We start from the raw sequence: 24,456 nt of genomic DNA on the forward strand, positions 1-24,456 counted from the left end.
ATGCGCATCTGGTGCAGGAAAATTGGCATCGTTAATGTTATTACTACCACTGGGTCGATGCCTCTGCTGGTGGACTGTTAGTCCCCGAGAGTATCACCAGCCCAGTAGCCAGAACTTCGTTGCTTGTATGAAAATTCGGATTTTTTTTGTGTTATTAAAATTTGCTGTTACAAAATGTAGGAAATTATTATAAATTAAGGAATGTATCTCCCTCATGCAAAGCACTGATTCCTTTCACGGATTTAGCTATACTTTTTGGACCTTTTGGACTATAGCTCTTCGTCTTTTGTATAAGCTTTGGATCACTGAAGAGACATGTATTGTCGAAATGCGCATCTGGTGCAGGAAAATTGGGTACCGTTAATGTTATTACAAATGTACTACCACTGGGTCGATGCCTCTGCTGGTGGACTGTTAGTCCCCGAGAGTATCACCAGCCCAGTACTTCGGTACTGGCATGAAAATATGGATTTTTTGTGTTATTAAAATTTGCTGTTACAAAATGTTAGAAATTATTACAAGTTAAGGAATGTATCCCCCTCCATCTTCACTAGCCAAGGGTTACGATCCACTCCCGCTCTCTTCACGCTCGCTTCACGGAGTGGATCGTTACCCTTTGCTAGCGAAGATGATCCCCCTCATGCAAAGCTCTGATTCCTTTCACGTATTTAGCTATACTTTTTGGACTTTTTGGATTATAGCTCTTCATTTTTTATATAAGCTTTGGATTTCAAATATTTTGGCCACGAGCATCACTGAAGAGTAATGTATTGTCGAAATGCGCATCTGGTGCAGGAAAACTGGCACCGTTAAAGTTATTACTACCACTGGGTCGATGCCTCTGCTGGTGGACTGTTAGTCCCCGAGGGATTCACCAGCCCAGTAGCCAGTACTTCAGTACTGGCATGAAAATAAGGATTTTTTGTGTTATTAAAATTTCCTGTTACAAAATGTTAGAAATTATTATAAATTAAGGAATGTATCTCCCTCAAGCAAAGCTCTGATTACTTTCACGGATTTGGCTATACTTTTTCGACCTTTTGGATTATAGCTCTTCATCTTTTATATAAGCTTTGGATTTCAAATATTTTGGCCACGAGCATCACTGAAGAGACATGTATTGTCGAAATGCGCATCTGGTGCAGGAAAATTGGTACAGTTAATGTTATTACTACCACTGGGCCGATGCCTCTGCTGATGGAACGTTAGTCCCCAAGGGTATCACCAGGCCAGTAGCCAGTACTTTGGGGCTTGCATGAAAATACGGATTTTTTGTGTTATTTGCTGTTACAAAATGTTAGAAATTATTATAAATTAAAGAATGTATCTCCCTCATGCAAAGCTCTGATTCCTTTCACGGATTTGGCTATACTTTTTGGACCTCTTCTGCAGAGAAATGTATTGTCAAAATGCGCATCTGGTGCAGGAAAATTGGTACTGTTAATGTTATTAGAAGATATTTGAATGTTGTATAATGTCAGAAATCTACTACAGAGTCAAAAATATTTCTTATCTTTTAATTTGTCACAAACATTCAACAATTGATATAAAAACATTATAATATATCTATATACAACTGTTAATTATTCAATTAATATTTTGATTAATTACAACAATATAAATCATTTAAGGAGGCTCGAGGGTATAAAAATTTCAAAAAAAAATTAAACATTTGTTTTTCATTACAAATTTTATTTATTACCTTTTGTAGTTGTTTTTTTATCATATGGTACAAAAATCATTCAAAACAATCAATTCGTGTTGGCCTAAGATGACTTTTGAAATGTATACATCATTGAAAAAGTTCCAAATTATCTTCCTTTGGTGGAAAAATGCCATTTTTTGGCTTTAAAATTGAAATATCTTTTTTAACTCATCGGTGACCTATATTTTTTAATATAATTTCCATATAAGCTGTACTTAAACTAAATTATTGTAAAATTTGAGCGAGTTCTGTAATAAATTTCCTTTTTTATTTCGATATTAACTTTATTTCTCCTATTACTTCAACAGAAAAAAAACACCTTTACAAAAATGTATGCTTCTTTCGAAGGCAGATTGTGAGCGAAAATGAACCGTGACCCCACTTTTTTATTTAATTTTTCTATTAACTATAAGATAAAGTTCATTTATAGAAAAATATAGAGAAATCCTATATAAATGATTTAGACCCGCGAACCCCCTTAAACAACTTATCACACTTTTTCTTTTAATAAACTTTAAAAAAAGAAAATGTTAGAACACTACCTATGTGGAGTTATTGTGGACATATTAAGTTTGAAATTTGGCTTTTGGGGGTATTTTGCTTTATTTTTACTTTCAGTGAGGTGAAGTTTGTAAAGTATATATCACAGCTAGCCTTTGAAAAATCAACACTTTTAGTAAAGGAGTATATTAAATACTAATCGGTAAAAACCCAAAATTTTAAGGATTACATTCCACAAATGATCCCAACAAAAAGCACTGAAATGTTGCTTTATCATAAAAGCACAATTTACTCTGAATTGTCCATTGAAACACAGCATATATTTTTATGAAGTACAATATATTCTATAAATGAAAGCCCTGTAGAACAGTGGTTATCTAAAAGGAAGAATCCAATGCTTAGAAAATATGCATAGAATTACAAAACTCATTATGTTTGATTATGCATGAAAGAGAAGGAAGATAAAACTTAACACAAACATAGTTTATACTGATTATGGCGATTACAATATAATAAAAATGAATTGTTGACAGAGAGATATGTCTGGCCTGTTTACATAAAACTAAAACCAGATGCTCCGCAGGGCGTAGCTTTATACGACCGCAGAGGTTGAACCCTGAACAGTTGGGGCAAGTATGGACACAACATTCAAGCTGGATTCAGCTCTAAATTTGGATTGTGATTAAATAGTTGACACAGCATAGGTTTCTGACACAGAATGAATGTGTTCTAATGAACTTAAATTTTTTGTTTTCTCTTAGAGCAATTCACTATGTTGTTGAATATTAATCCTCTCAAAAAAATGTTTGAAGAAATTTTCTTTTTTATTTATGAAATTTCAAATGAGAAAAATTGAACCCAATTTTTTTAATCACATTCCCCTTTCCCTTATTCCAAAACTAATCTCAATTAAAATTTCTAATGGAGTTTGCAACAATAACTACTCATTTAAATACATCATAAAATATTAAGATGTAAAAAAACTGATTGTTATCACTGAATGGTAAAGATTATTTTAATTTATCAGTTGGTAGTAAAAAGTGAATATACATTGTATATTGTATATAACAAAGATTTAAGTTGATTCTGGACAAAGAAAGATAACTCCAATTAAAAAAAAATCTTGCTATTGCACAATATTTTGCAATTAGATATTTCTTGCTTAGTATTCTGGACAAAGAAAGATAACTCTAATTAAAAAAAAATTAGCTATTTCACAATATTGTGCAATTAGATATTTCTTGCCATTGCGCAATACTGTGCAATTGAAAAGACTTGCTATTGCACAATACTTAATATTATAATTTTGAATCCTGATTTGGACCAACTTGAAAACTGGGCCCATAATAAAAAATCTAAGTACATTTTTGGATTCAGCATATCAAAGAACCCCAAGATTTCAATTTTTGTTAAAATCAGACTAAGTTTAATTTTGGACCCTTTGGACTTTAGTGTAGACCAATTTGAAAACAGGACCAAAATTGAAGAATCTACATACACAGTTAGATTTGGTATATCAAAGAACCCCATTTATTCAATTTTTGATGAAATCAAACAAAGTTTAATTTTGGACCCCGATTTGGACCAACTTGAAAACTGGGCCAATAATCAAGAATCTAAGTACATTTTTAGATTCAGCATTTCAAAGAACCTAACTGATTCATTTTTTGTCAAAATCAAACTAAGTTTAATTTTGGACCCTTTGGACCTTAATGTAGACCAATTTGAAAAGGGGCCCAAAGGTTAAGAATCTACATAAACAGTCATGACAGTTAGATTCGACATATCAAAGAACCCCAATTATTCAATTTTGATGAAATCAAACAAAGTTTAATTTTGGACCCTTTGGGCCCCTTATTCTGTTGGGACCAAAACTCCCAAAATCAATACCAACCTTCCTTTTATGGTCATAAACTTTGTGTTTAAATTTCATAGATTTCTATTTACTTATACTAACGTTATGGTGCGAAAACCAAGAAAAATGCTTATTTGGGTCCCTTTTTGGCCCCTAATTCCTAAACTGTTGGGACCTAAACTCCCAAAATCAATACCAACCTTCCTTTTGTAGTCATTAACATTGTGTTTAAATTTCATTGATTTCTATTTACTTAAACTAAAGTTATTGTGCGAAAACCAAGAATAATGCTTATTTGGGCCCTTTTTTGGCCCCTAATTCCTAAACTGTTGAAACCAAAACTCCCAAAATCAATCCCAACCGTTCTTTTGTGGTCATAAACCTTGTGTCAAAATTTCATAGATTTCTATTAACTTAAACTAAAGTTATAGTGCGAAAACCAAGAAAATGCTTATTTGGGCCCTTTTTGGCCCCTAATTCCTAAAATGTTGGAACCAAAACTCCCAAAATCAATACCAACCTTCCTTTTGTGGTCATAAACCTTGTGTTAAAATTTCATAGATTTCCATTCACTTTTACTAAAGTTAGAGTGCGAAAACTAAAAGTATTCGGACGCAGGACGACGACGACGACGACGACGGCGACGACGCAGACGCCAACGTGATAGCAATATACGACGAAAAATTTTTCAAATTTTGCGGTCGTATAAAAAATGAAAATCTGATGGACAGCAACATTGCTTATTAATTCAGTTGCCGGACCAAAATCTAGTAGGCAGGGTCTGAAACTGGTCGACAAACTGAGATGTACAGACAGTAATGTAACTTTATAGAAGATATCGTTGTCTATTGAACTGGTATAAAAAAGAACATAATATGTTGACATGAGACTACCATTTCACATACTGATTAAGATTTTGCAAAAATGTAAATATTGTAATCTCATTGTTGAACAATTGCTCCAAATGCAGAAATAATGAAGTCCATATTTTTCTAATGCAAAATTCAGAAATAATAAATCTTTTCAAACTATTAAAGTGATTCTGGCAGCTTTTATTCTAATTTTGTATGGAGGATGAAATCAGGGATAGTTATCTTTTTATGTATCAAAGAAAAATTTATTTCAGCAATGCATGTACACAAGTATTAAGTTACGTGAAATAAGCCATACCATTCGTGATTAATTTCAAACCCTCTGGGATATTATATAAACTGAAAATCTTTGCTTATAATTATCAGTATCAACTTTATTTACATATATACCATAGTTCCCTTTTTTCAGGGAAACTTTTAGACATTATTGTTTCTGGTAAGGGTGAAGGTTGGTACCTATTTAAACGTTTAAACCCACTGCATTTGTTTGCATCTGTCCTAAGTCAGAATACTGATGTTCAGTAGTTGTTGTTTGTTGATATTGTGTTTCCCCTTAATCATTTTTTATATAGATTAGACCATTGGTTTTCCTGTTTGAATGGTTTTACATTAGCCTTTTATGGGCCCTTTACAGAACAGTCTACTTTGATCTATAATGGTTTTCTTTTACAAATTGTGACTTGGATGTAGAGTTGTCTCATTGGCACTCATAACACATATTCTTATATCTACTGAATCAGATTTTTCATGCAAGCAAAACAAAAAATGTTGTCCTTAGCACATTGTAATAAAATTTCTGCTTTTTTTGGCAAGTCTTCTTTTCCAAAATTTAGTATATAGTACTATCCTTTACATATTGCAGTTGCATAAAAAAGACACTCAAATGGGAATGAGGAAGAAGGGAATGTAATGACATGTTAAACAACTACAATGCATATCATGTAAGAGGACACCTTTCATGTAAAACATTAAAACAATACAAGATATAACAAATCAATTCAGATTGCAGATTCTCAAAACAGCAAAACTTTTAGATGCAGTCCTACTGTTCATCTAGATGTTCTATTCATTTGACATCATGTCAAGAAAACTAACAGAATCAGGGAAATTACAGAACTAAATCCAACTTGACCGTTTACATGAACTAAAAAGTACAGATTCATTGACCCTGCAGATATCGTTGTATTAACATTTTAAGACTTCTATTTGGTGTAAGTTGTTTTGTATTAAGAGTTCCATTTGTCATTGGACTTGTAGTTTTCCCCTTCTCCATCCATCCTGCGATAGCAGATCTTTCATATGTATAACCATCTGAAATTAAACAAGTACATGAGCTTCTTTATTTACTTAATATCACTTAACTAGAAGCTACAATGTAAATTTGATAACACACGGTGACACTATGTAAAAGTAAAAACATGAAAACTAAGGATGTATAAAATGTGGGGTATAAATTAATTAAACAGGAACATGAATTAGGGAATCATCAAATAACCAGAATACATATGACATGTTATATCATAAATAATCAGAAAAGGATGAATTGGCTAAACAATACTGGTTTCTAAATTTGATTCCATTTTAAGAATGTTCCCTCCTGAAATTCAATAAAAACAATGCGTCCATAAATAGACTCTTATTTAAAAAATAAATAATGTACACGAAAAAAATGGGCAAAGGGAGACAACTCTAATTTACTGATTAACTGTCCAATTTTCATCAAAATATCTTATATCAGCAGAATATTTTTATTGATTAAATTACTTAGAATATCATACTTAATGGCTTAAGGAAGTTTTGTTAAAAAGTAAATACAATCAATTTTCATTGTTATACAACCCTATATTATAACATTTTATTTGAAAATTAACAATTTCAGGAGCCTGTAATTCAGTGGTTGTCATTTGTTTATGTGTTACATTTTTGTTTTTCATTAATTTTTTTATATATACTTTTTAATTTTATACACATATTCAATGTCCATACTTCTTTGTTGATTGTTTACTATAAAGTGACAATCAGTAAACTACAGCTTTAAAACACAGCAATTAATGAACTGCCATATTTGTTAAATCATAACAGAAAGAGACAAAAAGAATTGATGATCAAATGATATTTTTGCATAAGAAATGATAAAATCTTGTAAAGAATACTAAGTTTATAATATATACATGCATTGGTTTAATAATTGGATAAAAATTATTTTTTGCCAGTCACTCTTTCCTATGACTATAAGGGAATAGGGTAAAGTAAAAAATAACATGAAATGCTTTAATTTTACATCTATAAAATCCATATTAAAGATTTAAATAAAATGTGAACAATAGTATGTTTACCAAATATATTGCAGTGGTTAAGTTGTAAATGGACTGGTGGTTATACTTATCTTATGTGAAGGAATAACAAAGCTAGGTACAAACCTTCAGCTATAACAGGGTCTTTCATAACCTCCCTGGTAATGGGACACAAAAACTCATCAGGTACACCAACATCTATCAAATACAAATATTATGAATAATATATCTGTTGGAAAATGAAACTCTGAACTACATAATCATTCATATTAGTATTATCAACTTAATTGTGGGATAAAAACCCACATTCCTTATAAATTCCAATTTGTTTTTCTATTTGTAAATAATTATGAACAACAAATGGGAAAGGTTGGAACACTCATCAAATTTGAAAAAAAATATTTATAAATCTTGTAAAATAGTTATCAAAGGTACCAGGATTATAAATTTAGTATGCCAAAAGCTAGTAGAAGCTTCTTTCTAGTAACCCATTACAAAACAAATTCTGCAGTGCAAATGTTTTTATATTGTGTTGATGTTTGTATATGCATTCAATTATATTCAACTTAGAAAAATATTATGAACAATATATACATTTCAAGAACATATTAAAACATTTACTATTCCACTTACCCATCATATTAGTATCTTTCACAAATTTCACTTGTCTGCCTTGTTGCAAATTTTTTCTGGCACGTAAAATTTTATTTCTATGCCCCATTGCCTCTGAAAGACAAGAAAAGTATTGATAATTTCACACAAATATATAATAATCATTTGATAAATTGATTGCAGCTATAAACTAGAGGCTCTAAAGAGCCTGTGTCGCTCACCTTGGTATATCTGCATATTTAAACATAGGACACAGATGGATTCATGACAAAATTGTGTTTTGATGATGGTGATGTGTTTGTAGATCTTACTTTACTAATATTCAAGATAATAACCAAAAGTTGCAAAATTTTCTTTAAATTACCAATTCAGGGGCAGCAACCAAACAACAAGTTGCCTTAATGGTCTTAAAGGGCAGATAGATGGTGACCTTTAAAACAATTTTATCCTGTCAGATTTGCTCTAAATGCTTTGGTTTCAGAGATATGAGCCAAAAACTGCATTTTACCCTATGTACTATTTTAGCCATGTTGGCAATCTTGGTTCACAGTTGGGGTCATCTGACACAATTTTCAATCAAGATACACAAATGATGATTGTGGCCAAGTTTGGTTAAATTTGTCTTAGTAGTTTCAGAAGAGAAGATTTTTGTAAAAATTTACGAAAAATTGTTAAAAATTGACTATAAAGGGCAATAACTCATTAAGGGGTTAACTGACCATTTTGGTCATGTTGACTTATTTATACAGGCCAAATTGATGTTAACAGTTTATCTCTATCTATAATAATATTCAAGATAATAACCAAAAACAGCAAAATTTCCTTAAAATTATAAATTTAGGGGCAGCAACCTAACAATGGGTTGTCAGATTCATCTGAAGATTTCAAAACAGATAGATCTTTGACCTAATAAACATTTTTCCTCGACAGATTTGCTCTAAATGCTTTGGTTTCAGAGATATAAGCCATAATCTACATTTTACCCCTATGTTATATTTTTAGCCATGGCAGCCATCTTGGTTGGTTGGCCAGGTCACCGGACACATTTTTTAAACTAGATACTGCAATGATGATTGTGGCCAAGTTTGGTTAAATTTGGCCCAGTAGTTTCAGAGGAGAAGATTTTTATAAAAGTTAACAACGACAGACGAAAGAAGACGGACGACAAGTGATGAGAAAAGCTAGGCAACCAAAAAAGCCATATAAACTGAAACAAATTCTGTTCTAAAACTGAAAATTTAAAATTTGAGCTAGATTGTTTACCAGTATATGAAGACCTTTTACCAAAGATATGTTGATAAGTGTTCTTGACATAGCTCTTGATGAAAACCCTATGAAAAATCACACATTTTCATTGCCTTCTATGAAAAGTACTTTACCAATTACAACAAGACGAAGGTACCATTCATTTAGTGCAGGTATAAAAGTTATAATTTCACTCATTTAAAGAAGCAAGTGAATTTGAATGAAATAATTTTACCTGATCATATGTACATTTGTAGCTTAATAGTGTAAGGTATTCCAGCTTCAAACTAGTTCTGAAGTCTTTCATTTCTAAGGCAGTAACTCAGTATAGCAGATTTAATTGAAACAGTCAAATTTTCCTGGTAAAATTTACAACTTATTATAGGTAACTCAGATGTATTGCCTATAAGATGTAAGTTCAGACCATAGTTGAAAATTTTACAAATCTCATGTTATACATTAGTATTTCTAAGATCTGTCACATTTGAGATTGTTGATCAGTGGGCACTAAAAAAAAATTAGATTTTTCAATGCAATTTCAGGAATACTGCATATAAATAACACATTCCATTGGTGAACTTTTATGAGAATGAGACTCTTCCTGCTATCTTTACAAAGTAATGAACATTTTACCATTTTATTTTTTATTCACAGTAGTTTCAAGAGACACTTACAAAAGAGACTCTGAGTGATCACACTTGCTGTATTTGGCAAAATCTATCAGAAAATATGTCCCATATGCTCTCTAAAAAATTTTTATGGTTTTTAAACTTTTTTGATTCAAGCAGCAGCAGTTGTAAACGAAATACATGTATGGGTAACAATTCTAATCCTGGTATCTATTACTAGCACCACTCTAATGTTGTAGTACATGTCTTCAAATTATTTTTGAGTAAAATTTGTTAGCAAAGTATTTTCAGGGCAAAAAAAACATGTAACATACCTAATCCAATCTGTTGTAGCATACTATCTGTTATAACTTCTAACTCTGTACCATCAATAGCATTCTGTTCAAAAGAAGGTTTATATTGTTCTAGTCCAATCTCTTCCAACCATTTACAAACTTCCTCCACTGACCATTTATTGACTGGTTTGACCTCTTCAGTGTCACATTGTGACTGATTTCTTTCTATATTTTCTAATTAAAAGTTATGTAAGGTTTAATTGTTATCGTACCATAAATATATGCATAGTTATACAAATTTACATTGCATACAACCTCATAGAAAAATAAATACATGGTTCACTTGAACCCACAGAAATTGGTACCCAACCAATAACAATGAATCCACAGTAACTCAAAATGTTTGTTAGATTTAAGGATTGTTGTTGATAAAAAAAGAACGATAATACTGAATTATCTCCCCTGCTTGACTGATCAAATCTGAGGGAAATGATAAAAATATTTGAGGTCACAGTACATTTTACATTATAAAAGCTTAATATATTTAAACGGTCAAAGTAATTTTAACTTTATCATGTCAAATTATTTAACTGAAAACTCTACTCAATGATTATCTTATACCATCCATAATACATACTGAATAATTCATCTTCATTGGTGATTTTCCATATTACAGCAGTTCTGTCATTGGAACCTGATACTAGAAACAGTCCATCATATGAAAAAGAACAACTTGTTACGTATCTCACATGCCCTTCTATTACATGTAATGAATTTCCATGTATCTGTAAAAGAAAATAGATACTATCATGACTGAACATTACAATGACATGCAGAATTCAAGATCTAATATTTTTATCAACACAATTTTCTTGCAAACAAGTCCAATTGTTATAACAAGATATGCAGGTCAAATTTTAACTTTTCCTACAGACAGTTCCCACATATGTGGAGCAGGATCTTCTGGAGACATGAGATCACCCCAGCTTTTGGTGTCAGGTTTGTGTTTATTTTGTCTTTGGTTTGCTACCTTGTGTTTTGTATACGGCTGCTTTTCTTTTTTTCCATTACATTGTCAGTTTTTACAATAATTAAATGCATTTGTATGTCTACTTGCATGCATGCATAACTACACGAATACTAATATATGATGCATAATTATTTATTGATAATAATAAATTCTTTATTTAAAGAGGGTAAAAACATTTAGTTACAACAAAATAATCTTCCCTGAGGACCTCACAAACAAATCATAATACAATAAAAAACAGACCTTTACGGGCCTTTTATAGCTTACTATGGGGTTTGGGCTTTTCTCATTGTAGAAGGCCGTATGGTGACCTATAGCTGTTAATTTTTGCTCTCTTGTGGAGAGTTGTATCATTGGCAATAATACCACATCTTCTTTTTTTATCTTTACACATTGTTAATTTATTGTCAAGTATTTCCATGTGATATTATAATGTAGTTAAAAAAATAAAAATAAAATAAAAAATATACAAATCAAAATACATTTGTACTACATTGTAGAAATGCAAGCAGCTGATTACCATTTTTTGTTTGCATTTGACTTTTATATTATAAGCATGTATCAAGCCTTACTTACTGCATCCCATAGTATCACAGTCTTGTCTATTGATCTGAAATAAAAAAAAATTGGAATTTTTAATAATATAACAATATCTTTTTAGAAAAAAAAACCTTTATTTATAGATTATCGTTGATCATCTGAACGAGATTGATTCTCTCACTTGAGACGGTACAGCGAAAGTAAGAAAAGCAATTGAGTTGAGATGTCGATGATAATCTGTTAATTGCTATTTTACCTATGATGACATTGTTAATTGCTATTTTACCTATGATGACATTGTTAATTGCTATTTTACCTATGATGACATTGTTAATTTCATTGACAATGGGCAGGAGCATCCTTAGTTTCTAGCGATAATTTTTCATATCACTCTACTTTAAATTATCAGCCAGTAAGATTAAAGGAAAATTTTATAAAATAGTCATAATATGTTGGACATATGTTCTACCATATTTTCAAACTGACTTTACTGTCTTAGTAGTGTCCTTTTTCTTTTTTTATTCTGCTATGATTTGTAAGTGAAAACTGATTTCTTTTTAGGATCCATTGCTTTTAGTGCACAATCCAATTTATACAATTTTGTTGTATAACCATGTGCATTATAAATTTATTTATTAATACCTATACATTTGTGATTCAGGGCCTTTCATAGCTGACTATGCAGTATGGACTTTGCTCATTGTTGAAGGTCAAACAATTCTTCGTGGACATTATTCAATTGAAATGGAGGTCAATAAATAGTTTCTTTATTACAGACCCACGATCACATTACCAGTAATAATAAAATAATCATAGAGCAGATTGCTCTGAGGGATATGATTGCCATTGTTTTCATTATTTTTAACTTGGCGTGTACTGGTTGACACACGCACACAGTATATCTGCGTAATGGAATTTCCTACTGCAGATTAACCACATAGAAGACATGTATAGCTGGATAGTATTATTTTTCAAACTAATTCAACTGCACATGTAAAATGTAATTTACGTTATCTGAATAGTTACTCAACCTAACCAGATGCTCTGCAAAGGCACAGCTTTATAAGACCGCAGAGTTTGAACCCTGAACAGTTGGGGCAAGTATGGACACAACATTCAAGCTTGATACAGCTCTGAATTTGAATTGTGATTAAATAGTTGACACAACATAGGTTTGTAATACAGAATGAATATGGTCTAAGAACTTAAACTTAAAAATTTTAAATTGGCCATTTACCTATTATGGTCCAATATCCAAAATCTAAATACATGGTTAGATTCAGCATATCAAAGAACCCAGAGAATTCCATTTTTTATGAAATCAAATAAAGTTCAATTTTGGACCCTTTAGACCTCAATGTGGACCAATTTGATAACAGGGTCCAAATATCAAAAATCTAAATACATGGTTAGATTCAGCATATATCAAAGAACCCCAAGAATTCAATTTTTGTTTAAATCAAACAAAGTTTAATTTTAGACCCCGATTTGGACCAACTTGAAAACTTGGCCCATAATCAAAAATCTAAGTACATGTTTAGATTCAGCATATCAAAGAACCTCAAGAATTCAATTAATGTTAAAAACTTAGTTTGATTTTGGACCCTTTGGACCTTAATGTAGACCAATTTGAAAACGGGACCAAAAATTAAGAATCTACATACACAGTTAGATTCAGAATATCAAAGAACCCCAATTATTCAATTTTTGATAAAATCTAACAAAGTTTAATTTTGGACCCTTTGTGTTTAAATTTCATAGATTTCTATTTACTTAAACTAAAGTTATAGTGCGAAAACCAATGTGTCTTCGGACAACGACACCAATGTCATACTAATATACGACCGCAAATTTTTTTTGTGGTCGTATAAAAATAGCCAATTCCTGATACAAGTGAATGAACAATGTACTTATTGTGTTTATTCCAAGTTTACTTTCCACAGAAGTCACTGCGAGTGAGAGAAGGTATTTAACTTCGTAGCTTATCACCTCATTTCTCCTACGTTAATTCTAGGAGGAACCCCATATTATAACTCTTTAAATATTTAATTTCCTTTGGTTCAGTGGGCATGACTCCTATCCGTACACACTCCTCTGTTTGAATTGCGATCGTTTTTAATATAATACGACGTTTATCGACATCTAACGAGTTAATTCTCGACGTGTCGTATCCGTACCCGTATTGTATTTTGATTTAGATGTAAGTTACTTACGGAAGGGTGACAACTCGAAACAATATTATGGAACAGTCCATTTCGGCTGAAGGGGTGTTGTAGTTACACCTTTACGATGTGGACTACATTTATTTTAATTTAAATGATGCTAATGATTTAAAATTATGCAACAACAATAACCCTCAATAGCATACAGACATAGAAAGGATCCCATGAGTTTCAAATTAATCAATGGAGTGGGGAATCCAGAGCAACCATTAAACTGATACCCCTTGAAGTCAAGAAAACTATATGCACATGCATAATAACATTAACAAACCCTAGACTTGAGAGACTCTGAGAGAACAATATCAAATATCAGTTTCATAACGGTGACATATAAGAAAAACTCCACTTCAGTTCTTGTATGACAGAAATAGATTTATCGGAATTCAGACTCGGAACTCTCGCATTTTATCAAAACTGGGGAATTCCCTCTGATGTGTTTCTAAATTTATAAAAACACTTAATATAAATACTGCTTAATTCTGATTTTCCGCATATAAGTCAAGGGAAATATCTAACATGAAGATTATGAGAAGATTATTATAGGAAAGTTGTTTAAGTTCAATCCTTTTGTTTGTTTTTACCTTTTAAAGCAAGACAATCATAAGAATCTGAGATGTTCCTTAATGTTTAGAATAAAACGGTTGACGTGAGGGCATGGCCCTGAGTCACTGGTATAAGTCTACAGATTGCTTGAAAGCAATCTTATCCCAAAAATGTATTAATTTAAGTAAAATTGGATCTACTGAGCATTTAAAAATATGGAACATTAAATGAGAAAAATTCGTTTTTCAACATTCTGTATGAGTTCCATCTTTTGAACTTTCAATGAATAATATATCATCAATGTTTAAAATGCAACTGTATACATTTACTATAATATATAAATGATTTGTTAAAAGTATATACTCTGATATGGACTGGTTACCTATTAAGTTAACATATTTAGCCTTGTACAAGACATCAGAAAAGTAACACTAAGTCTGTCTTTACAAAACTGAACTTACCCTGAGGCCAAAAGACTTCCATCATGTGAATAAGAACAACATGTTACTGGTCCTGAATGACCTTTCAAGGTTAATTTGAGGTTAACTGAAACAGCTGGAATAAAAAATGTGTGCAAATGAATACAAAATTTTGTATACATGTAAAATATTAATAAATCTATCATCTACCATTATATGTGTAACTTAGAAAGAGACTTTCTTCATAGGGTAAGCATGTCAGGATTCCAGACATATTTTACAGTTTGCGTTTAAGGGAAAGATCTATTTACCATATTCAGTTTTGTAAAGGGCCACAATTTTTTTTTCTTTTCCAAAATGCCAAAATTACAATCACCAGCAGAAACCCTGGTAAAGGACTAAATCATAAATATATATAAATCAGAAATTACAAATGGTTCAGAAGTCATAAGTTTTATTTGTACTAATGATTTATAATTCTTTGATCAGTGTTTTACCACAACAGTAAGTATTTAGCTCATACTTCAATATCTAGTTTAAAATTTAAATAATTTTCCTGAACAGCTAGTAAAATTATGCAATATTAGAATGGAGTACTAGTATGCCTAGATTTCTGTAGATTGAATTTACTCTCTGGGCATGCTAGATTTTGAAATTTTAGATTTTATAATTGTAATTGACATCACAAGTGGGGTCATACATTTAAATGATGACAGAAAGAAAGCAGTCCTTGAATGTAATCTTACAGGCAGAACCCAGAACAGCCTGGAAATTCCACAACTTGATGAAATCATCTTGCCCTCCACTGGCAAACATAAATGTAACTGTTCCACTGTCTGATGAAACTGCTGAAATAAGAGCACAGAGTTGTTTTTTTGTATTAATTTGACACACATGTACAGTTTCAATATAATAAAGAGAGCTTAATTTCAATTCTGTTAATTTTTAAAGTCTTCACTAGTTCAAAACTCAAAATGGTGAGCAGAACTAAAAGTACAGAATGTGGCAGGGTTAAACATGTTTGTGAGTGCCCAAACTGCTCCTTAACTAGAACAGTGGTGGAATTATTTAACATAAACAAACAGGCTTAACTAATCAGATTGATACAAAACTAACAAGAGTGCACACGCTGAAATGTCTCGCCTTCTATACTAATCATTGATATTATGTTGATAGTCCTAAGTATAAAGCTAAGCTTTATTACAACTGTCACATAAACTTAACATTAACCAAGATAACTAAACAAAGACCAATGAACCTTGAAAAAGAGGTCCAGGTCAGATGAACCATGCCAGGCAGACAGCTACAGCTAACAATGCTTCTATACAACATATATAGTTGACACATTACTTAAATAGTTTAAGAAAAATAGACCAAAACACAAAAACTTAACACTGTGCAATGAACCGTGAAAATGAGGTCACGGTTAAATAAAACCTGCTCGACTGACATAAAGATCATAAAATATTTCCATACACCAAATATAGTTGACCTATGGCATATAGCATTAGATAAAAAGACCAAAACTCAAAAACTTAACTTTGACCATTGAACCATAAAAATGAGGTCAAGGTCACATGACATCTGCTCGCTAGACATGTACATTTAACAATCATTCCATACAACAAATATAGTAGACCTATTGCATATGGTATGAGAAAAACAGACCAAAACACAAAAATTTAACTATAACCACTGAACCATGAAAATGAGGTCAAGGTCAGATGACACCTGCCAGTTGGACATGTACACCTTACAGTCCTTCCATACACCGAATATACTAGCCCTATTGCTTATAGTATCTGAGATATGGACTTGACCACCAAAACTTAATCTTATTCACTGATCCATGAAATGAGGTCGAGGTCAAGTGAAAACTGTCTGACAGACACGAGGACCTTGCAAGGTACCCACATATTAAATATAGTTATCCTATTACTTATAATAAGAGAGAATTCAACATTACAAAAAATTTGAACTTTTTTTTTTTCAAGTGGTCACTGAACCATGAAAATGAGGTCAGTCAAGGACATTGGACATGTGACTGACGGAAACTTCGTAACATGAAGACTCTATATACAAAGTATGAATCATCAAGGTCTTCCACCTTCTAAAATATAAAGCTTTTAAGAAGTGATCTAACGCCGCCGCCGTAGCCGCCGCCGGATCACTATCCCTATGTCGAGCTTTCTGCAACAAAAGTTGCAGGCTCGACAAAAATCAGCAAAATCTCTTACAGTAAGACACCAAGTACAGATAAAGTTCAAAGAAAATAATAACTAATAAAAACATCATGTACATGTATCTAACACTAGAAATGTTCTATTTACAGGCATGGTGGCTTCATGTATGTGGGTTAATAGACAAACATATATGTCACAAATAAAAATATCATGCACAAATAGGATTATTCATACAAAGTTTCTTCTAATTAATTTCATTATTATTCATTGAAACAATACGGTGAATATCTAGAAAAAAATTACTTAAGGATATAACTCAAACTTCCAAATGATGCTTTGTATCATGAGACTTACAAAAAGTTATATATCTGATGTTTCTATGCTTACATTTTGCAGACCCATAAGTAGGAGAAAACTGACAGCAGCTAACTCCTAGGTCATGACCTTCATCAATATATTTCAGACATTTCCCATGACCATATTTAGCATCCCAGACCTGGAGGTCACCATTGCAGCTGCCTGATATTATGAAGTTACTGTCTGGTGAAAAATCACATCCAACAACTGATGCTTCATGTCCAGCGAAGGTTCTATATGAAAAAAAATATTCATAAAATCATTAAAAGGAACAGGTTCATACCAGTACAAGATTGAAGGCAATATTTTGTGTTTTTATAGTCTCTTAAACAAATCAAGCTTGCACACATTGAAATGTCTTGCCTGCTTCACTAACCATGACTGATTTAAGTTATTAGTCTTAGCAATAAAGGTTTTGCTACAAAAATCACAAAAACTTACACCTTACAATCATTTCATACACTAAATATAGTTGACCAATATTAATTGCTTTTCATATCCAAAAAACAGATCTAACCATATAAAATTAACATTGACCAGGCCAAAGGACAATTAAAACAAGGTCAAGGTAAGATCATACATGACAGACAGACATGTAAACCTTTAATATCATTCCATTCTCAAAATATAGTTGAACTACCAGTATTGCTTATTGTATCTCTAAGAAACAGACTGAATCAGGAATCAGGATATCTTTACATTGACCCCTGAACCTAAAAACAAGGTCAGATGATACATACCAAAAGGATATGTACAACCTATGTGGTGAACTATCATTCCACACTCCAAATAGTTAAATAATTGCTTATGGTACTTAGATACAAATTAAACTACAATGTAGTTACTAGTTCAATTTCTCATGGTTATTTAGATACAGACTGAACTAGTTACTAGTTCAATTTCTCATGGTTACTTAGATACAGACTGAACTAGTTACTAGTTCAGTCTGTATCTAAGTAACCATAAGCAATTATTCAACTACATGTATTTGGAGTGTGGAATGATAGTTCACAAGTCTTCACATAGGTTGTACATATCCTTTGGTATGTATCATCTGACCTTGACCTAATTTTCATGGTTCATTGGTACATGTAGTATATCTTTACACTGACCAATGAACCATGAAAATTAGGTCAAGATCAGATGAACCCTGCCAATAGCCTGGTAACTTCATTGGGCATTGAAATGGTAACTTGGAGGCCTCAGTGAATTATGATACAGTATTGGCACTCACACCACATCTTCCTATATCTATTAATGGTAAAGTACATGTATAAAACCTTATCAAATTTAAAATCTTGATATTTTCACATGTGTCTGGTACACAAAATTATAACCCTGGTATTTTTTATGATCTTTTTTTTCATACCTGATTAACTTTTTACTTGACACTTCCCACATACATAATAATTCATCATCTGACCCAGTTAAAATGTAATTTGAGTTCGGAGAAAACCGGCAGACTCTTATACTATTCTGACTCTCATGATGTAACACAGCACTCTTTTGACCAGTCTTTACATCCCATAAAATCAATTTGCCATCAGTTGAACATGTAGCAAGGGTGGTTCCAAAGGGAGAAAATGTGCAGCAATGTACATAATACTGATGTCCACACAAGGGTGAATGTTTATGTTCTGTGAAATCATCTGTGTTCCATAATCGTGCCGTTTTATCAGCTGACGCTGTGGCTAGTAAATCCCCATTAGAGAATGCCACACAGTTTACGTCTGATGAATGAGCTCCTATTGTATGATACAAGCTTGTCACAAGCTTGTTTGACATCATCAAACATTTCTGGAAAAATAATGTAGATAGCTTAATAAAAATCTTAAAATATTTGGGTCAATTAGCAGATACATTGTCACGTCATTCACAGCCATTGTAACCTCTCTGTTCAATTTTTCAACAAAAGTGGCCATGTTTGAACAAAGATCAAATTGATGGCAATACATGTATTAACAAACAAATTGCCCTAAATTTTGAAACATTTTGTACAGTAAGTTGCAAGGCATTTTAGTTGACAGTGGACTCTAAACCTAATTATATAAGTATTAGTTACAAATGTAAGTCTCAATTTTACAGACAATAAGCAAGATTTTTTCATTGATATATCTATAAATATATAGCTAATGATTATGTAATAACCTATAAACATGTAGTATACATGTACATGTATTTACAACATACAATGTATGACAGAGGAATTTTAATCTAGCTGAATAGTGAAAAAAATTCTTTTATTATCCATTTGAAAAATTCCTCATATGAAAAACTCATCATTTGTTATGCCAGACAATTAATAAGGTCAGTGTTTTGAACAATTAAAAAAATTATAAAACAGAAAAATATACAGATGATGATCAACTTTATCATTGATATTTTACGTCAAGATAGAAAGTGCTTTACTCTTGGCATGGGCTGATGATATCCATAAGGAATAAAACTTCAACCAGCTGTCAGAGGCATCATCCCAGTAGTTATATAAAAATCACAAATCAGATCCTGTCTTATTCATTGAAAAATGCTCATATAACTAAAACCAGATGCTCTGCAGGGCACAGCTTTATACGACCACAGAGGTCAAACCATAAACAGTTGGGGCAAGTATGGACACAACATTCAAGCTTGATACAGCTCTGAATTTGGATTGTGATTAAATAGTTGACACAGCATGGTTTCTGACACAGAATAAATGTGGTCTAATGAACTTAAAAAAATTATTTGCTTTTGAGCAATACACTATGCTGTTGAACATAAATCCCCTCAAAAAAACTAATTTGAAGAAATTTTCTTTTTTTTTATATTTCTGAAAACTGAAATGACAAAAATTGACCCCCCCCCCAAAAAAAATGTTTTTCACCTCCCCCTTTCCCTTATTCCAAAAATAATTTCAATTCAAATTTCTAATGGAGTTTTTAACAATAACTGCTGGTTTAAATACATCATAAAATATTAACATATAAAATGACATACAGTCATGGTTAAAATTAATATTAATTAATAGTAACTTACAGCTAATCATCTCAATACAATCATCATTTCTTAATACATAGTTTTCAAGCAGTGTGAGGGAGGTAATCAAACATATATACAGTAAAACCTGTATAAACCGCCGGCTACAGGACATTGGAAAAGGGCCGGTTTGGACAGTGAGCCGGTGTATTCAGGTTTCTGTTTTGACCGGAAGTAAATGACTTGTGACGTCCGATATTTTGCATGTAAAAGTTCTCTGTGATTGGAAATTATTTCTGATAAATTAAAATTCTCTCACTTCGGTTTTCATTGTTTGTATTTGCATTATAGTACTTGCTTTGATTGGATTGTGAGACGAGAGTTGTTGATTTTTTTCCATGATTGTTAATTTGAAACGTTAAAAAGCCAGAATATTATCAGAGGTAGTTTCATCACTATCGAAACATTGTAGTACAGTGTATAATACCCATTGATTGTTGTCATTCCAGTGTTTTTCATTATCAGGGTCATTGGTATAGAGGTCCACAACAGAGAACCAGGATTTTGAAATCATGATGTAAATTTCTTACTCCGTAATTTAAATTTGTTTATCCAAGTTACAACGTAAGTTCTATCCCAGATATATTTGATGTGTCTTTTTGTTTAATTGACAAGTTTATAATGTTTTTATAAATATTACAGCTCAGAGGCGGATTTAGGGGGGGGGGGGGCAGGGGGCCCGGGCCCCCTATTTTGGGAAAAAATTTGATTGCTCATATAGGAAATCACTAAAGCGTGACTGGAGCGGGCCCCCTCTTAGGTCAGTCAGTGGGCCCCCACTTATGAAATTTTCTGGATCCGCCACTGCAGCTCACTACTATACGATTGTAAGTTCACAGTTTTGATTATCCTGAAAAGCCATATTGCATAAAAAAATATGTTTTGATTGCATATCGATCATTAAAATTAATTAGGCAAATCAGTTTTGACAGGTAATAATTAATGTAATTAAGAGTATTGGGACTGCATAAGAAGACCGGAATTCAGAATACACAGGGTCCAGTTTACAAAGGGTATTTTAACAAAGACTTTAAAGGGAGAAAATGGGACTTTAATTTTTAGCCGGAATGTACAGGAAACCAGTTTATTCAGGGTTCAGTTTACTCAGGTTTGACTGTATATATATATATATATATATAACAGTATTCTTAAATTTTTGGATTACCTTCTTTACACTGCTTTTAAATAACCCCTTGTTTTCCCCCCTTTTTGCCCCTAATTGCTAAATGATTTGAGCCATAACCCTTCATTACCATCCCTTTGTAGTATGGAAACTTGTTATTTAATTTCAGAAAGATGTTTACACTTAAACACAAGTTATTGACTGGAAACTACAACCAGATGCTCCGCAGGGCGCAGCTATATACGACCGCAGAGGTTGAACCCTGAACAGTTGGGGCAAGTATGGACACAACATTTAAGCTGGATTCAGTTCTAAATTTGGATTGTGATTAAATAGTTGACACAGCATAGGTTTCTGACACAGAATGAATGTGGTCTAATGAACTTAAAATATTTTTTTTTGCCTTTGAGCAATTCACTATGCTGTTGAATATTAATCCTCTCAAAAAAATGTTTGAAGAAATTTTCTTTTTATTTATGAAATCTGAAATGAGAAAAATTTAACCCCCCCCATTTTTTTTTCACATCCCCCTTTCCCTTTTTCCAAAACTGATCTCAATTCAAATTCCTAATGGAGTTTGCAACAATAACTACTCATTTAAATACATCATAAAATATTAAAATGTAAAATAAAGTGCTTGTTATCACTGAATGGTAAAGATTGTTTTAATTTATCAGTTGGTAGTAAAAGTGAATATACATTGTATATTGTATAAAACAATGATTTAAGTTGATTCAACTACTATTCTGGACAAAGAAAGATAACTCCAATTGATAATTTCTTGCTATTGCACAATATTGTGCAATTAGATACATGTATTTCTTGCTATTGCGCAATACTGTGCAATTGAAAATATTTGCTATTGCACAATACTGTGCAATTGAAGATTTCTTCCTATTGCGCAATACTGTGCAATTGAAAATTGCTTGCTATTGCACAATACTGTGCAATTAGTATTGTGCAATTGAAGATTTCTTGCTATTGCTGAATACTTAATATAATAATTTTGGATCCTGATTTGAACCAACTTGAAAACTGGGCCCATCATCAAAAATCTAAGTATATGTTTAGATTCAGCATATCAAAAAAGCCCAAGAATTTAATTTTTGTTAAAATCAAACTTAGTTTAATTTTGGACCCTTTGGACTTTAATGTACACCAATTTGAAAACAGGACCAAAAATTAAGAATCTACATACACAGTTAGATTTGGCATATCAAAGAACCCCAATTATTCAATTTTTTATGAAATCAAACAAAGTCTAATTTTGGACCCCGATTTGGACCAACTTGAAAACTGGGCCAATAATCAAAAATTTAAGTACATTTTTAGATTCAGCATATCAAAGAACCCCAAGGATTCAATTTTTGTTAAAATCAATCTAAGTTTAATTTTGGACCCCGTGGACCTAAATGTAGACCACTTTGAAAACGGGACCAAAAATTAAGAATCTACATACACAGTTAGATTCGGCATATCAAAGAACCCCGATAATTCAATTTTTGATGAAATCAAACAAAGTTCAATTTTGGACCCTTTGGGCCCCTTATTCCTAAACTGTTGGGACCAAACCTCCCAAAATCAAACCCAACCTTCCTTTTATGGTCATAAACCTTGTGTTTAAATTTCATAGATTTCTATTTACCTATACTAAAGTTATGGTGCGAAAACCAAGAATAATGCTTATTTGGGCCCCTTTTTGGCCCCTAATTCCTAAACTGTTGGGACCAAAACTCCCAAAATCAATCCCAACCTTCCTATTGTGGTTATAAACCTTGTGTTTAAATTTCATTGATTTCTATTCACTTTTACTAAAGTTAGAGTGCGAAAAGTATTCGGATGACGACGACGATGCCAACGTGATAGCAATATACGACGAAAAATTGAAATTTTTGCAGTCGTATAAAAATGCTTATTTGGCCCAACCTTCCTTTTGTGGTTATAAACATTGTGTTAAAATTTTCTTGATTTCTCTTTTCTAATACTTAAGTTATTATCCAGAAACCATCAGTCTTCGGATGCTGACACCGGCGATGTCAATATAGGACAACTTTTTTATTTTTTTTGCGGTTGTATACATGTATATAATGAGTTTAGAAATTTTTACACTTTCCATTAAACCAGGATAAATATATATTGACATACTGTTCCCAGATTAAATTACTGCAGGTCTTGGAATAAAAAAATACAAAACAAGAATGACATCAGTTTTGTTTATATTCTTCAGAATTTCCCATACATTTGTAGTTTTCAATTATTAGAAAAGAATTGTTTGGTAGTATTTTTAAGGTATTTGTAAAATATTTATGGCACTAGTGTACACTGGTGAAAAAACAAACTGTTTAGTTTCATGGCAGTGCTGTTGATAACTGTCAAATACATTTTTTTTTGGTGTACATGTACATTCCTTGTTTAAACACAGCAGAAAAAGGTTAGAATGTTTTTTTTAATAACAACTAAGGGTTTAACTGATGATTGAAAAAATAAATTTAATAATCAATACATGTTAAAAAAAAATAGTACATGTACAAATCCTTGATGTTGAGCATCCATATGATAATATTATCTACTAGTCTTGTCTTCAGAAAAGGGATGACAGTGCCTCTTTCCCTAGTAGATTTATAAACGCAATTCAGTAGAGTTTATGGAAAACTCATATTAAGAAGATAGAAGTATGGGTTCATATGCCATAAGGTCCAGCTTCTACCAACCGGCGTTTGCTGAAATTGTGATTGTTTTGGGAAAAAAGACAAAAGTCAAGGCTCAAGCTCTGTCTGACAAAAATAACAACTTTAACTTATCGACTGAATGTGCCATTGCTACTGTAACAATTAATAGTTTTCCCCGTTCTTACATGATTATGTCTGTCTGTTTTTGTTTACTTGTATTATTAAATATCAACTGTAATAACTAGGCATTGCAAAATCGATCTTAGCAAGGGAGATCACACATCTAAACAAAACATCACATGAATTCACCATTTTGGAAGTTATGACGTCATGATCATGTGACAGGCACCTGTCAAAGCGGGTATCT

The 24,456-nt window shown here is 32.0% G+C and overlaps 1 protein-coding gene across 2 annotated transcripts; it reads right to left on the minus strand.

Annotated features, from left to right (window-relative positions):
* Positions 1-4,767: 4,767 nt before the first annotated feature.
* On the minus strand, positions 4,768-24,429 carry LOC139510194 (WD repeat, SAM and U-box domain-containing protein 1-like). Of its 2 annotated transcripts, none has more exons than XM_071296652.1 (11): positions 24,275-24,416; positions 18,652-19,079; positions 17,313-17,515; positions 15,489-15,587; positions 14,785-14,878; positions 11,595-11,628; positions 10,626-10,773; positions 10,028-10,222; positions 7,861-7,953; positions 7,354-7,425; positions 4,768-6,244 (listed from the first exon to the last, which is right to left on the minus strand). In XM_071296652.1, exons 2-11 carry the CDS (start codon positions 19,068-19,070, stop codon positions 6,093-6,095), a joined length of 1,509 nt encoding a protein of 502 aa, XP_071152753.1. In that variant the 5' UTR covers positions 19,071-19,079; positions 24,275-24,416; the 3' UTR covers positions 4,768-6,092. The 2 variants fall into 2 exon arrangements, with proteins under 2 accessions (XP_071152753.1, XP_071152752.1); XM_071296651.1 differs by having other exon boundaries at positions 5,257-6,244; positions 15,489-15,590; positions 24,275-24,429.
* Between the last annotated feature and the right edge of the window lie 27 nt (positions 24,430-24,456).

Source organism: Mytilus edulis, chromosome 2 (genome assembly GCF_963676685.1).
Source record: "Mytilus edulis chromosome 2, xbMytEdul2.2, whole genome shotgun sequence".
Taxonomy (NCBI): domain Eukaryota; kingdom Metazoa; phylum Mollusca; class Bivalvia; order Mytilida; family Mytilidae; genus Mytilus; species Mytilus edulis.

Bases quoted from the DNA above. Each gene is read 5' to 3' on its own strand.
- LOC139510194 (XM_071296651.1), bottom strand. From the start codon at position 19,070: ATGATGTCAAACAAGCTTGTGACAAGCTTGTATCATACAATAGGAGCT. The intron at 15,591-17,312 runs GTAAGCATAGAA...CTCTTATTTCAG, and splicing joins TACTTATGGGTCTGCAAAAT to CAGTTTCATCAGACAGTGGA. The intron at 6,245-7,353 runs GTTTGTACCTAG...GTTTAATTTCAG, and splicing joins AGACCCTGTTATAGCTGAAG to ATGGTTATACATATGAAAGA.